Source organism: Clarias gariepinus, chromosome 17 (assembly GCF_024256425.1).
Source record: "Clarias gariepinus isolate MV-2021 ecotype Netherlands chromosome 17, CGAR_prim_01v2, whole genome shotgun sequence".
Taxonomy (NCBI): domain Eukaryota; kingdom Metazoa; phylum Chordata; class Actinopteri; order Siluriformes; family Clariidae; genus Clarias; species Clarias gariepinus.
In genome coordinates this window covers 11,727,621-11,744,289 of record NC_071116.1, presented here as the reverse complement: position 1 = coordinate 11,744,289, position 16,669 = coordinate 11,727,621, and the positions used below count along the sequence as shown (strand labels likewise).

Here is a 16,669-nt window from a genome sequence, read left to right as displayed (position 1 = left end):
TATAACTTTTTGCTTTAAAATAACCAGTAATATTAGATACCGCTGGAATGTTTTACAGAGCATCCTCGAATATGAGATCTTTTTGTCACACTTGCTCTTTTTCCTTTCATGCAAAAAAAAATACAAATTAGTTATATGTCAATTTTTTAAATTGTTAAGTATTCCATATAACATTCACTTTATATTTACTTATTATTATTATTATTGTTATTTTTAAGTAAACAGCATTTTGCTTATGAATTAATTACACACAAAGGAAGCCTAAACAATATATTTGGTCTTAAATGGCAAGCACACTTTAATAGTAGAAATCTATAATATATATTTAGTATTTCTATTAAATTATACACAAAAACACACACACACGTATAGATGTTTTTGCTGTGGCATTTAATTCATTATAATTTGAGCTAAATTTTATTTGAAATCTCATTTTAAATTTCATCTTGCATGTTTGTAGAGTAACTTAATAGCATGGATGACCTCCTCTGTCTTTAAGGTATAAATAATTGGGTTTAACATGGGTGGAATCGTTTGTGTTAGGGCAGTATTTATTATTCTAATATTTGTGTCTATACGTGTGGTCAGAGCTACAGTATAAACACTAATAATTGGTAGATAAAACATGGCCACTAATATAAGATGGGATGTACATGTTTTCATAGCTTTGACTTGCTCAACACCCTGTGCAATCTTCCGTATGGCAAAACCAATACAAACATATGAAGCAATTATAAGTAATAATGGAAAATAAAGCAGGGTAGCAGTACAAATATTGCCCATTATGGAATTTATTGTATTGTCATTACAGGCTAGTTTGTATATAGGGCCATGATCACAGAAATAACTGTAAACTGTTGTAGATTTACAGAATGACAGTCTAGTAATTAGAGCTACAAGGACAGCATTGACACTCACCGATAGAACCCACATGACACCAATAATTAAAATCATAGCTGCTTTGGTAACAATAGCATGATACCTTAGAGGATAACAAATAGCAATTAGTCTGTCATAGGCTAAAGCAAGCAACGTCAGACATTGCAAGGTCATAAAACAATAAACAAAAAACATGTTTGACAAACAGGCTTCGTAGGATATACTCTGATTCTCAAACAGAAACATGTCCAGAATCTTTGGAATAAGAGCAGAGCTTCCGCACAGATCAGAGAGAGCCAAGTTAAAGACAGCTATATACTTGGCTGTGTGTAAACTACGTGCTAGATAGATGGTGCCCATTATAAAAGAATTTCCCAAAATAGTAACAATGTATACAAAGCTAAGAAACAAGTAATAGTACTTTGCATGTTGGATATTGTAAAGTCCAGTGATGTAAAATGTGGAGGGGTGAATAAAGGTTGCATTTGTGGATACTGAATGAATGGAAGTAATGTTATCAGCCATCTGATTGCTAGGATTAACACCTGTGAATATTCAAATATTGACATGATTTGACATGATTGAACTCCCTAAATTAATGCACATGCAATATAAAAATTCAATATTAAAATAAAAACAAGTCTAACCAAACATCTATCTATCTATCTAGATAGATAGATAGATAGATAGATAGATAGATAGATAGATAGATAGATAGATAGCGAGGGGTTAAAAATGTATACACACTTCAACAGTTGAATGTGCTTTTATAAAAATCAAACTGAATTATGGCAGCAATGTGTAGAACTATGTTTACTCTAAGGCCTCATTTGCATCATTGTTGACATTATCATGTGATTGTCAGAACAGAGGCATGCATTTTTTATGTTCAATTGTGCGTACAGTTTTTTGGGTCCCTCTGTGTGTGTGTGTGTGTGTGTGTATATGTATACGCACACACAGTACCAGTCAATATCAGAACATCTGGACACAAGTTTGAATTCATTTTCTACATTCTAGAACAATACTTATGCCACATATGTTATTAGGTAATTAAGTAACAACAACAGTCAGTTGTTATTTTAGGACACAGAAATCAGCTGTTGTGCAATAGATCTTGCAAGAACAGTTTTATTAAGTGGATTTGCAAAACCCATCAAGCACCATGATGAAGCTGGTTCTCATGAAAACCATCCCTGGAAAGCAAGACCAGAGCTACCAGCCCCAAAAATCCCCAATTAATAGTATGTCAGATTAAAACCTTTATGAATTCTAATGCTATTGCATATTTTTGATTGCTTTAGCATTGTTTTACAATGTAGAATGAAATAAAAGTTAGGTAAGATCATGGAATTATAAGGTATGACCAAACTTTTGACTGGTAGTGTGTGTGTGTGTGTGTGGGTGTGTGTTAATAACACTTTTGTTCTCAACCTTATGATGCCAAAAGAAAACACACTTTTAATTTTAGTACTGTAAATTTAATGTGTTATATTAGCAGTTAATTTGTGTATATATCTCAAAATACGAGGTAAACATTTTCTATTGTACTTTTGAAAATATAATAAAACATTAAGTAAATGTTAAATACATGTGAAGTTTTAATGTTTCAGTAATCAGTTTACCGCTTAATTACAGTTATATTAAATTACTTAATTACACTATATTGAATCACTGCAACAGGTTATGTATCAATAGGTTAAGTATATAATCATTAAAGGCAGCTATTGAGCTACTAGTCTAATACTGTACCTTGTAGAGACAAAGGACAAAACTGTTTGCCACCCATACATAAACATCAGGCATATTTATGCATGATAGGGTTGTTTTGCTTTGCAATCTCAATTGCTTGTAATTCCTCTGAGATATCATACTATCACCAAAACAAACAGCTTTAAATTGTTGGTTCTTAGACGGACCTTCAATACATAAACAAACAAAAAAATCAGTTATGATGGTCTTAAGAGTTATGTAATTAAGAGTAAGTAAGAGTTACTCATTGCTAGGTTTGTCCTGAATTTATGTGATTTAATACTATAGTTTGTATGTGGCTACAGTCATATGCAAATTAGCACTTTTAATCTTAGTACTGGACAGTTTATGGTTTATATTAGCAAATAATTGTTTAAATACATTTTACACCCCAAAACTAGATAAAAATAGAAGATGCATTTGTTATATTAACAATTTGGAAATCTACTACATTATGTAAATGTTAAACAAATTCAATTCAATTCAATTTTATTTGTATAGCGCTTTTAGCAATTTTCATTGCCACAAAGCAGCTTTACACAGTCAAAAGAATTATTTAAGTTTGTATGAAATGTGAATTTGTATGAATCAAAATGTTCAGTTTGTCCCTGGTGAGCAAGCCGAGGGCGACAGTGGCAAGGAAAAACTCCCTGAGATGGTAATAGGAAGAAACCTTGAGAGGAACCAGACTCAACAGGGAACCCATCCTCATTTGGGTGAAACAGAAAGCAGTAAATGATCTGCATTTATACAGTGTGTAGGGTGGGAGGCCGTTCAGCTATAATAGCTGATGTTAATTGATGTTAATATGGAGTCCAGGTAGTTATTGAAGACCCAGGTAGACTTGTAAGAAGTTCCAGTCATGAACTATCGAACTGTCAAGTCCCCAGAGAAACAGTTGCCAACACCAGTCAAGGCCAGAACCATTTTCTAGGTAGAGAGAATCATTCCCAGACACCATGTGACGAGATCTTCAGCCTGAAGCGGGGCACCAGGATGGGTCAGACAGGTCTGGAGGGCAGAGGGAGTCTGGATCACTGGCAGCTCAGGAACGACATGTGCAGCTCGACAGAGAGAGAGAAAGAGTGAAAGGGGGAGACAGGAGGAGAGAGGAAAGAGAAAGAGGGGGGGAAAGAGAAGAAGAGGAGAGATGGCAGTTAGGTATGGTCACAGTCACACAATGTATAATGTGAATGTATATTAACTGTAGAGTGCAAGCAGAGACTCCGGCAGGACTAACTATGACAGCATAACTAAAAGGGAGAGCCAGAAGGAAACACAAACATGAGGGCTTCCTGACATGTAAAGCAAACAATCACCTCACCGTCAGCAAACCTGAGTGATCAATGAGAGTGGGGAAGACAGCATCCAAACATACCAGTTCACCATAATACTCTACGTCCATGAGTCCCCCAGATCTGCTCCCTTACCTAAGGCTTATCTATTTATAAAAATGCTTGGCTAAATAAATAGGTTTTTAGCCTGGACTTAAACACTGAGGCTGTGTCTGAGTCCCGAATACTATTTGGAAGACTATTCCATAATTTTGGGGCTTTGTAAGAAAAAGCTTTGCCCCCAGCTGTATTTTTCATAATACGCGGTACTGACAAGCAGCCTGCATCCTTTGATCAAAGTAGGCGTGGCGGATCGTAAGACACTAGCAGTTCGGTCATAATGCTTTATATGTCAAGAGTAGTATTTTAAAATCAATGCGAAATTTCACAGGGAGCCAATGGAGTGAAGATAAGATAGGGGTGATGTTAGAATTATTTTATATATAAAGAAGTTATTTCTACTCTCTTGCTCTCTTCCTCATAGATCTGATATTAACGTGTTAAATCTTTCCTGTTGCTATCTTCCTGTCTCCTCTTGCATCTGCTCCTTAAGGTGTGAACGCTCCCACGCTCACCTTCCCATTCTCTCTTCATGTCTCTCTCCCCCTCTCTGTCTCTCCCCCTCTGTCTCCTTCCCCCTCTCCCCCTAACTCGAGCCAACATCTTGTGATCTGTCTCTGGACGGACACCTCTCTATCTTCCTCTCCTTTGATTCTTCAGGATCTTACCAGGACATTTACAGTGGTTCATGTTCTTTGTAGTAACATATGTCTATGGCACAGGCGTTTGGTCAAACATATATAAACCCCATCTTTTGCTGTTAATAAACAGAGACCTTTCTGACAGACAACGTGTGTGTGTGTGTTTGACGGAGTCTCTTCTGGCGCCAGAGAAGCTTACCGAAGCACAGCGGACAGACCGAGCAATTCGCCTCTCCTACTACGTAACTTTAGAAAAACTTTACAGGTGATGTGCTCATATCTTCTGGTTCTAGTGAGGACTCTCGCTGCTGCATTCTGGACTAGCTGAAGCTTACTTATGCATCTAGCTGAACAACCAGACAGTAAGGCATTACAATAGTCCAACCTAGAGGTGATAAAAGCATGAACTAGTTTTTCTGCATCGTTTAGCGACAATAAATTTCTGATCCTGGCAATATTTCTGAGGTGAAAGAATGCTATCCTGGTAATATTATCTACATGTGCTTCAAATGAAAGGCTGGAATCAATAATCACACCAAGGTCTTTCACTGTTGCATTTGATGGAACAGAAAGGCCATCTAAAGTTACGGTGTGATCTAAAATTTTACTCCTAGCTGTATGCGGTCCTATGACTAGAACTTCTGTCTTATCCGGATTTAGCAGAAGGAAGTTAATTAGCATCCAATTTCTTATGTCCTGCACACATTGCTCAATTTTAGTAGGCTGTTTTTTCTTATCAGGTTTTGCTGAGACATATAACTGTGTATCGTCAGCATAACAATGAAAACTAATACCATGCTTACGGATTATGTTGCCCAGAGGAAGCATGTAGAGGGAAAAAAAAGCAGTGGACCTAAAACTGAACCCTGCGGAATGCCAAACTCCACTAGAGAACATGCAGAATAATCACCATTTAAGTCTACATACTGATAACGATGGGTCAGATAGGATCTGAGCTAGGAGAGGGCTGTACCCTTAATTACAAATGTTATGTAGTTTTAATACTTCAGTACAGTAGCTGTTTTTGTCATTAATAATTGCACTGTTATAAATATGCTTATGATCCACTTCATGAGGAAGACCTGTCCAAGTGCACATTACATTAAATCAAATTTTATCTATATTGCAAGTACTCAATCACAGATGTTACATTTATTTTACAGTCATTGTAATGGTTTTAAAGTGTTACCATCTACAGTAATCTCACTTATCCAAGTAAAGCTTACATACAGAATGTGTTCCCTGTGAGATGGTAATGCCAAGTTTTCCGAGCTCTTCTTCCATTGCCTTTAAAGCCCTGATTACTGGAGCTACCTGTTGGGTTACACCAGTGGTTCTCAAACATTTCCTGTCATTTCCTTCTTAAGGGAGTGGGCGAATTTTCAAGCCCCACTTGTCAACAAAATGATAACGAAATCGGCCAAGTTTACTATTTATTGAAATATAAATTTCTAAACAAATAAGATCAAATAACACCAAGTTCAAAACAAATAAAATACTCGTCCAATTGTTATAACAGGCTTAGTTCATCACTTATCTAGAGCTTTCTTTCAAAGAAGTCGAGTGGCTTATTAATGTGACTGGGGTGTGTTGTCCCTAAGTGTCTTCATACTTTGTCTTATGCTGTCTGCTGCCAGCGGTTTAAGACACAAAACACACACGGGTCTCTCCTCTGCCCCCGCCATCCCCACCATGAATCCAAGTGCAACATATGCTTCATCATATTTTCCTTTCGGCTGGATAGTGCTGAATCACCTGCTTTTTTGTGGTCCATGTAACAAATGTATCCATTGACCTTATTATGCTCACTACATACAGTACGCTACTGACCCAGTTTGTGATGGCGGTAAAGTTAGTTTTATATTCGCATATTTGCATCTCCGAATTCAATGGTTGCGTAAATAAACCCGCAAATAAGATACTTACATATATTTCCTCTCTTCATTGTCTTTAAGCTACATCCGCCTTAAATTATACACACTTAAAAGCATAAACACTTATTGATTGATCAATTGATCAATTGATCTTTCCTTTTGTTTAGCGCCTGAAGGATCAAAAAGCAACTTTGTTGCCACACTGGAAACTGGAAATGCCAGACTAGTACTGCCTGATAAAATATATTAATTTTTAACAAAAATACAGAAACATCAGCATACACACTGGAATAAATAAAATTACATACATAATACCGAATGTTTCCTTATATACTGTTCCTCTGCAATTAACATGCCAATTTTAAACCGTTATTGTTGCACTATGGTTCCACTTTTTCTTTATTTTAATTTACTTGTATTAATGATCCATTTTTTTGCGTGTAATTGTTTAGTTTCAAGTGTCCGATCTTTATTGTCAATAAAGAAAAGCCACGGGGTTAAACAAACCAAGTAAACCATCCTCTCTGATTTTGAATTGGCTGCTAGCAAACTGAGGTGGATGCAGAGGAAAAAAGCTCTCGTCTCTTTTACAATGCACGCTTACAGTAGGTGGACAAGTGGTAGTCTACTTATACTGACGCAGCGCATGGCGACAGCATTTGGGTGTGTGCGCTTGCTGGCTTTTACCGCTGAGTGGTGCTATATAACTATAGACTGACGCATCAGGCCTTAATTAGTTCTCTCCAGGATTAATGAGCCGCAGCTCGTCTAGAGCCACATGTAGTGAAAACAAGTGAAACATTGTAATTAAACGAATTCATAATCACAGTAGTAGACTAAGCCATTAGATTTTACACACTAAGCCATTAGATTTTATGTGTAAGTAGTAGATTTATTAACTGAAATAAATGAAACTAAATGACCATAAAATTAAAACATTGTCAGATTAATGTGCAAAAACTTTATAGTAAAACTATATAAGCTACATAGCCTTTATAAGACTCTACTTTTATTTAGGTGCACTTACAATGACGAAAAAACTTTAGATTTTGTTAAATAAAAAAAAAGTAAACAGGGTGCGCTATTCTGTGTTGTTTTCGGTTTAACTTGAGCGAGTCAGAAAATGAACCGAAACTCTGTGTATACTCGCCTCACAGACGTGAAAATTATATACTTATAGAAAGCAAAATGTCTGCTTTTATTGAACTAATAAAAAAAAAAATTTTAGATTATGTAATTCGTATAAAAAGTGAATTGCAGGCACGTCCACTGGTGCGGAGACGATGAGATGACATTATCACCTTCAGCACTGCTAAAACCAAAAATATCACAAAATTTATCAATAAATTATTAAAATGGAGTGAGTTTCCTTGCTGTTTTCCCGACATATTTATAATCATTAGTCAACTTCTGCTGGTGCGCTCTGGAAAACTTTATGCATGCAATTGAGCGCCGATTAGACTACGTAGGAAATTGAAGAGGAGGATCACGATGCTCAACGCCCCAAGCCCAAACCTAATTTAAACTAAATTAACAAATATTTAAGGTAGATAACAATAGCCCACATTTATAAAAGCATTTTTATTTAGACTATATAAAATTATCCTGCATTTATTTTTAGGTGTGCCAGCTGCCACTGTTCTAATATGGCTTTTTATCAGAGTAAATCAGTCTGTAACTTTCCATGTAAAACATGTACATCTGTATGAATAACTTGTTTAAATGCATGTATCATGAGCTATTGATCAGTGATTTATGTGAACGACTCAGTTTAGATGTAAGTAAATGCTCATTGCTGCACTGTTTGGGGTAAGGACGTGATGACGTTTGGTCTGCTTTCTTTGTGTTTTGGTGTGTGTGTGTCTGCGTTTGTGTCTGTGTGTGTTGAGAGGTGTTAATAGTGGATTATTCAGTGAAACAGAAGCTTTGCTGAAAAAAGTTAGGCACATCAGTTACTTTACCCCAAGTAAAATTAAACCAAGATGCGTGTTTCTCAGCCCCACCTCTGTGAACACAGCGTATTCTGAGAAAAGCGCCCCTGCAAGAGGTTGTGCTCAGACCACTCAGCTTCTGCGGATTCTAAAATTGACATTGTTTTAATCGCTGGAATGGAAGAGATAGAAAGTTGTCACATCTGGGCCACCTCAGTCCTGGGGAGTAAGATCGGGCTCACCGGATTACTGAGCCGTGGCTTTGGTCTCCCCCTAGTGTGTCTGTGTCGGTATTGTTCCCCTATTTGATTCAATCAAACACTAAACAAATATCACCTGTGTCTACCTCCTGTGTCACTCTATTTAACCCAGCCAAACCCATACCACCTCGTCTGGTCACTGATATGCACGTTAAGTTTGTTTCTCACCCCTTTGTATGTTTTCTCTCTCTCTCCCAGGACTGAGTGGCGTCTGCAGGAGGTGGCGGTGGATCATAAAGGACTTGCATTAAGGTTATACGTATGTTTGTGGAAAGTCAGTCCACCTAGTGGTTTATCTCCCGTGAAAGAAGGGAGTACACGCATTCTCAAGTGCGCTTTACACAGCCCCCTGCAGACCCAGCCTGGGACATGGTTGCTGAGCCAATCCGTTTTCATTTTGTTTAGTTCTGTTTTAGTTTGTGCTTTTGTGTTTATTGTTCTTTAAGTACGAAGAAAATAATAAGCCTCTGTTTTTCCTCAAAACCTGCACCTGCATTCGTCTCCTTCTCAGTATGCAAGACATGACAGATGACCAGACCTTCCAGAATGCAGCACGGACCCCCCTCCCAGAAGATGAAGCCCCTATCCTTAATTACATCCGCCAGCAACAGGGGCAGATGGACAGTTTGGCCAGGGCTGTTAACGACTTGGCTCGCTGCGTGCGAGACATCGCTGTCAACCGCCCTGCCCCTGCCAGGAGACCCGGAGGGGTGCAAAAAGTTCGGATCGGACCGGCCGGATCAGAAAAAAATCAGTTTCGTCATGCAACAGCTCACCGGACCAGCGATGGACTGGGCCACCGCTGTGTGAAGCGCAGGTGGGGTGGTGACGTCCCACTACGGCCGGTTCCTCCACGCCTTTCGCACGGTATTCCAACATCCGGATCACGGCAAGACGGGGGAACAGCAGCTATTGAGGCTTAAGCGAGGACACCTCTCGGTGGCGGATTACGCCGTCAAGTTCAGAATTCTCGCCGCGGAGAGTGGCTGGTGCGAGAAAAGCTTACTCGCGCGCTTCCGGGACGGGTTGCAGCCTGCTGAGACGCGGACATCGATCTGGATGAAACCATCGAACTCGCGATCAAACTGGACCAGCACCTCCGCGGACGACGGCGCCTCCCCCCTTTTTAAAGGTGTAGGGGGAAAATCCGACTTTTCGCACAGGGACAGCCTCAATAAAACCCCCGTCGAACCGCGCCAGGGGAACGAGGTCGAACCCATGGACGTCAGCACCTCTCGCCTGTCAGCCCAGGAGAGACGCTGGAGGATTTCGTCGGGACTTTGTCTTTACTGCGGAGGGGGCACGCACCTTCTTAAAAACTGTCCCTTAATTCAAGTAACTGCACACACACCCCCACGCACACATCATGCTTTTTGTTTACGTGCATCACTCTCATACCTTAACCAATCTGTTTCTGTTTTCCCTTTAATAGATTCCGGTTCGGCTGGAAATTTCATTTCCTCCTCTCTCCTTTCCGCGCTGTGAGCTTCTGTGTCGAAGCTTCCAAACCCGATTCAAATCAAAGCTCTAGATGGCAAACCATTAAAACAATCGCCAGTTAAACTTCTGTCCGTGCCCCTGCGGTTAACCTTCCCCGGTCACTCCGAGGAATTAAAATTCTTTGTAATTTCACGGATGGACCAAGCTGTCGTGCTGGCTCTCCCATGGCTAAGCTCCCACAATCCAAATTTTGATTGGGCAGGTTCACGCATGTAAGGATTTCTTGAATTTTGGTAGACCTCCTTTTGTCTACTCAGTGCTCAGCCTGTATTCTGCTTGTCCCGCCTGGTACCAGGGAACCCCTCAATGATACACACAAGTCAGTGCTCAGTGAGACGTTCAAAGTTTATTGTGGGAGACAGGAGTATATATACGCACACACACAAAGAACCAAAGAAAAGGTGGATGCAGGAGTGTTTATATCCAGTCTGGAATGCTTTTAACAGATAAGGTAAGGAAGAACATAAATTTAGGAGTAGCTCTACATTTACGAGCGTTTAACAGTTTTACGACCTTTAACATAAACTTCCATAGGATGTGTTTATTGAAAGTACAGCTTGTGTCGTGAGAACAGGAAGAAAATCACTCTGTTCTCATGCACACAGAATACAATGAAACATACAAAAAATCAAATATTCCCTACAAAGCATCATTTCTTGGTCCCCCAGATGCAAAAAATTCTGTAAATCTTCCACGTTGAAGGTCCAAACTACCACCATTGAAAGCCCTATCGCCCTAATGTCTACCACAGTGCCATCTGAGTACGATAGTTTCAGTGACGTGTTTAGTATTAGGGCAGCTACACGACTCCCTCCTCACCGTCCGTGGGACTGCGCGATTGAGCTCCTGCCGGGGAAAACTCGAGCATTTATCCATTGTCTGTAGCAGAAACTCGGGCAATGGAGGAATACGTGAGTGAGGCTCTCCAGCAGGGACTCATCAGCAGGTCCACGTCTCCGGCGTCGGCAGGTTTTTTCTTTATCGAGAAAAAAGGGGGGGGGGGGTCTTCGACCTTGTATTGAATATAGGGAACTTAATACTATTACAGTAAAATATAAGCACCCACAGCCCTTGGTACCGGCCGATATCGACCAGCTCCGCGGCGCGTCCATCTTCACGAAACTCGACCTCCGCAGCGCTTATAACCTTGTTCGTGTTCGCAAGGGCGATGAGTGGAAGACTGCGTTTAGCACGACATCAGGTTATTACCAATATAACGTAATGGCTTATGGACTGGTAAACGCACCTGCGGTGTTTCAGGGGTTCATGAATGACGTGTTTTGTCATATGTTAAACCGGTTTGTCATAGTTGGCTATGGTTTGGCAGGTTGGCTTCCTGTTTTTCGTATTTTTCCCGCAAAATTTTCTCGTTTGTTTGTATCAGGGTTTAGATTACATTACCTTTTCTTGTTTATTCTAAATAACAACATTAACTAATTTTCAGACTTTAATACTACTGGATTTTTGCCTTTTTCTGTTTGTTTGCTTTTTTTTGCGCTTTTTTTCGGAGAACGCGCGTATCATCTGAGAACAACAAGCGGAATCCATCACCAAATAACTACTCAGGTACAATATCATGTCTAATATTCAGCTCGTTCAGTGTGTAGAGTGCAGGATGTTTAGACATTCTTCCTCCGTCGTTAGTGGTAATTTTATTTGTGATAGGTGTGTGTTAGTGAGCATTTTGACGGAGAAGATATCAGCGTTAGAGGAGCGCATCCAGACTTTAGAGAGGGTTAGAGAGTGTGAGAGCAGTGTTATCCCTGTAGCGGACAGTCTGGGTGCCGCAGGCGGAGATAACCAGCCCCCGACTCCGGCATTAGAGCCCTCACAGCGGGGCGAGTGGGTGACGACTCGGCGGCATACTCGTTCAGCCGAAGCTAACGCTAAGGCTAGCCCACCGGAGCACGCCTCTTCTGCGCTTCACGTGTCCAACAGGTTTGCTCTCCTCAGTGATGCACCCACTGAAAAACCTGAAAGATCTCTATTTATAGGAGACTCTATAATGAGACACGTGAAATTAGCCAGGCCTTTAGGGGCGCCAGCGGCAGTGGTTAGGTGTATCCCGGGAGCCAGAGCACCGGACATAGCAGGTAATCTTAGGGCACTAGGACAGCACAGGTTCTCTAAGATAGTAGTACAGGTTAGTAAGAATAACTTTATAAAGGTGTTTAAATTCGTGAAGGCGATGTCCAATGGAGTAATATGCTCTGGTCCCATCCCAATGAGACGTGGAGACATAACTTACAGCAGGTTATGGTCGCTGAACCGCTGGATGTCCAGGTGGTGCTCCGAAAACAACGTGGGCTTCATAGATAATTGGAAGACCTTTGAGGGCAAAACTGGCCTGTTAGGGCGGGACGGTGTCCATCACATTTGGGAAGGTGCTGCTCTCATTTCTTGCAGTATAGCTCATAGTCTCAGAAGAGGCCTAGTTAATCGGTGACAATCCAGAGCCCAGGCCAGGGAGCAGACAGACAGGCTAAACCAACCGTCTGCTAGCTGCGTAGAGTCGTCACTCAGGGTTCACTGTATTGAGACTGTGTCTGTTCCCCGAGCTAAAAACAAATTTAGAAAGACTCAGAAAGTCTGTTTTAATAATTTAATTAACATAGATATTACAAACTCAGATCATACTGAATGCGCAGCCGGCACCTCTGATCTGAAGTTAGGACTGTTAAATATTAGATCTCTCGCATCTAAAGCAGTTATTATTAACGAAACTATCACAGACCAGGAGTTTGATATATTATGTTTAACTGAAACCTGGATTAAACAGGACGAGTATGTATCTCTAAATGAAGCTAGTTCTTCTGGATACAGCTACATACACCAGCCTCGGTTAACTGGTAGAGGAGGAGGCGTCGCAGTTATTTACAACGATAATCTGGCTATCGTACAAAAACACAGATTTAAATTTTATGCATTTGAAATTCTCTATAGTAACATAAAGTCAGCTCAGACGATTCCGCTAATCATCATTTACAGACCTCCAGGGCCGTACTCTGAATTTCTCTGTGAATTTGCAGATTTCCTTTCAAACCTTGTCATTTCCGTAGACAAAGCGTTAATTGCTGGAGATTTTAATATTCATTTTGAGAATCCAGAAGACCCTCTGAGAACAGTATTTATGTCCATACTGGACTCAGTAGGAGTAAATCAGTGTGTAGTACGACCCACTCATAAAGCAGGTCACACTTTGGACTTAATATTATCCTTCGGATTGAGTATAAGAAACATAATTGCAATTCCACAATCTAAAGTTATATCAGATCACTGTCTTGTCTCGATTAAAGTGTCTCATAGTAATAATGTACGCACAGCACCGCGCTACCGCCTTAAACGTACATTCACATCAAATACCACACAGAGCTTTATCGATAATCTTCCAGAGTTATCAACTTTGATTGGATCGCCATCTGATTCCACAGAACTCGATCAAGTGACTGAATATCTAGAGTCAACACTTCGTCATAGCTTAGATAATGTAGCTCCAGTTAAAAGAAAAATGATTAGAGATAAGAAACTTGCTTCATGGTATAACGATCACACACGCACTCCAAAAAACAAACCACTCGGAAATTAGAACGCAAATGGCGTCAAACTAATCTGTTTTCCAAATGGCATGGAAGGAGAGCATCCTGAACTATAGAAGAGCTCTCAGTGCTGCTAGGTCAATGTATCTCTCCACTCTTATAGAAAATAACAAAAATAATCCTAGATTTTTATTTAATACCATAGCTAAATTAACTAAAAACAAGACCACTGCAGAAATCTCCACAACAACATACAGTAGTGAGGATTTCATGAACTTTTTCAATAACAAAATCATAAATATTAGGCAAAAAATTCAGACTTTAAAACCAGACAATTTAAGTGATACAGATGATAAATTAATCACATCACATCAGAACCTAGAATACTTTACTCCCCTTGAAGCGAGTGAACTAATTTCACTCATCTCCTCTTCAAAATCGTCAACCTGTGAATTAGATCCTATACCGACACATTTTCTCAAGCAGATAGTTCCAGCAATAACAAAACCCCTGTTAAAAGTAATTAACTGTTCACTCAGCAGTGGGTATGTTCCTAAATCCCTTAAATTAGCAGTTATTAAACCACTAATCAAAAAACCTGACCTTGACCCCTGTCAGCTTTCCAATTACAGGCCGATATCAAATCTCCCGTTTATCTCTAAAATTCTGGAAAGGGTAGTATCACAACAGCTATTTCCGCTGTTTTCCCACTGTTTCCCGCTGTTTTCCCACAAACCGAGACCACGATCCAGAGCCGATACTGCCCTCGTCACTCGTAGTGTCTCCGATCGTATGGGACATCGACTCGGAGATCGCACAGGCTACACGGTCCCAACCCGTGCCGCCTGGCTGCCCTCCGGGCCGAACATACGTACCGGAGACATTACGAGAACGCGTCATAATCGAAGCGCATACCAACTTGGCTTCCGGTCACCCCGGTATATTAGAAAACAGGGAAATTACTAAAACCAAAATTCTGGTGGCCGAATATGTGGAAAACCGTAAAAACAGTAGTTTCGTCTTGCGCAGTTTGTGCACAAACTAAAACCCCTCGAAATCTACCTGTTGGTAAATTAATGCCCCTTCCGATACCGAACAGGCCGTGGTCACACCTGGCGGTGGACTTTGTGATGGACCTGCCGGTATCACGAGGGTACACGACGGTCCTAGTAGTAGTGGACCGTTTTTCTAAAGGTTGTCGGTTCATTCCATTTCGCTCCCTCCCAACCGCCCTCCAGGTGGCAGAAACCCTATTCACTAAAGTGTTTCGCTACTATGGCATCCCGGAGGACATTGTTTCTAATCGTGGTCCCCAATTTATCGCAAAAGTCTGAAAAGCTTTCTTCCAGAAGTTGGGGACAACTGTTAGCCTAACGTCGGGCTATCACCCCGAGTCTAATGGGCAGGCAGAGCGGACTGTCCAGGACCTCGGGAGGTACCTCCGCGCATACTGTAGTAGTCGACAGCATGAATGGGCAGACTGTTTAATCTGGGCGGAGTATGCGCAAAACTCACTTCAACACTCCTCGACCGGCTTAACGCCGTTTCAATGCATACTCGGACATCAACTTCCGCTCTGTCCCTGGGATGCCACTCCCACCGATATCCCCATGGTGGATCAGTGGTTCAACAGGGCGGAGAAAGTATGGGAGGATGCTCATACTAACATCTCCCAAGCAGTTCAGCGGTTCAAAAAGTTCACTGATAGACGGCGAGGAAAAAGTCCTCCGCTTCAGGTAGGAGATCGAGTTTGGCTCTCGACAAAGGATCTCTCCCTTAATCTCCCCTGTCGTAAATTATCCCCTAAATACATCGGTCCTTTCCCTATTATAGCACAAGTCAACCCCGTTTCTTTTAAGTTAAAACTACCCAATCACCTGCGTATTAACCCTGTCTTCCATGTTTCTCTTCTCAGGCCAGTGGTCCGGGGGCCCCTAGACGGGGGTGTCACAAACCCGTTGCTCCCTGGCATTCCGAGTCCAACGACTTCTGGACTCCCGGAGGAGAGGAGGCTCCCTTCAATATCTCGTTGATTGGGAGGGGTACGGACCAGAGGAGCGCAGTTGGGTCCCGGCCAGAGACATCCTGAGCCCAGAACTCATTTCAGAATTCCATAGAGAAGCTCCGCCCAGCTCCGCAACCTCCGGGCCGACCCGCTCGCCGGCCATGCCAGCAGGCCGGTGGGTCCAGACTCCCGCGGGAACCGCAGAAAGCGCCCCCACCTCCCCAGTCCTGGGGAGTAAGATCGGGCTCACCGGATTACTGAGCCATGGCTTTGGTCTCCCCCTAGTGTGTCTGTGTCGGTATTGTTCCCCCATTTGATTTAATCAAACACTAAACAAATATCACCTGTGTCACTCTATTTAACCCAGCCGAACCCATACCACCTCGTCTGGTCACTGATATGCACGTTAAGTTTGTTTCTCACCCCTTTGTATGTTTTCTCTCTCTCTCCCAGGACTGAGTGGCGTCTGCAGGAGGTGGCAGTGGATCATAAAATACTTGCATTAAGGTTATACGTATGTTTGTGGAAAGTCAGTCCACCTAGTGGTTTATCTCCCGTGAAAGAAGGGAGTACACGCATTCTCAAGTGCGCTTTACACAGCCCCCTGCAGACCCAGCCTGGGACATGGTTGCTGAGCCGTTCCGTTTTCATTTTGTTTAGTTCTGTTTTAGTTTGTGCTTTTGTGTTTATTGTTCTTTAAGTACGAAGAAAATAATAAACCTCTGTTTTTCCTCAAAACCTGCACCTGCGTTTGTCTCCTTCTCAGTATGCAAGACATGACAAAAGTTTCCTCATCATAAGATGCCTTGTATTGTTTTTAATCACTCTATACACAACCCGTGATTTTTGTGCTATTTTAGAGATGGAAAATACAAATGGAATCTTTTTTGTTTTTTA

At 41.3% G+C, this 16,669-nt stretch overlaps 1 protein-coding gene across 1 annotated transcript; it reads right to left on the bottom strand.

The window, feature by feature from the left end:
• Positions 1–441: 441 nt before the first annotated feature.
• LOC128505425 (olfactory receptor 1496-like) lies at positions 442–1,407 on the bottom strand. Its single transcript, XM_053475829.1, has one exon. It carries the CDS (start codon positions 1,402–1,404, stop codon positions 442–444), a length of 963 nt encoding a protein of 320 aa, XP_053331804.1. The 5' UTR covers positions 1,405–1,407.
• Positions 1,408–16,669: the final 15,262 nt, after the last annotated feature.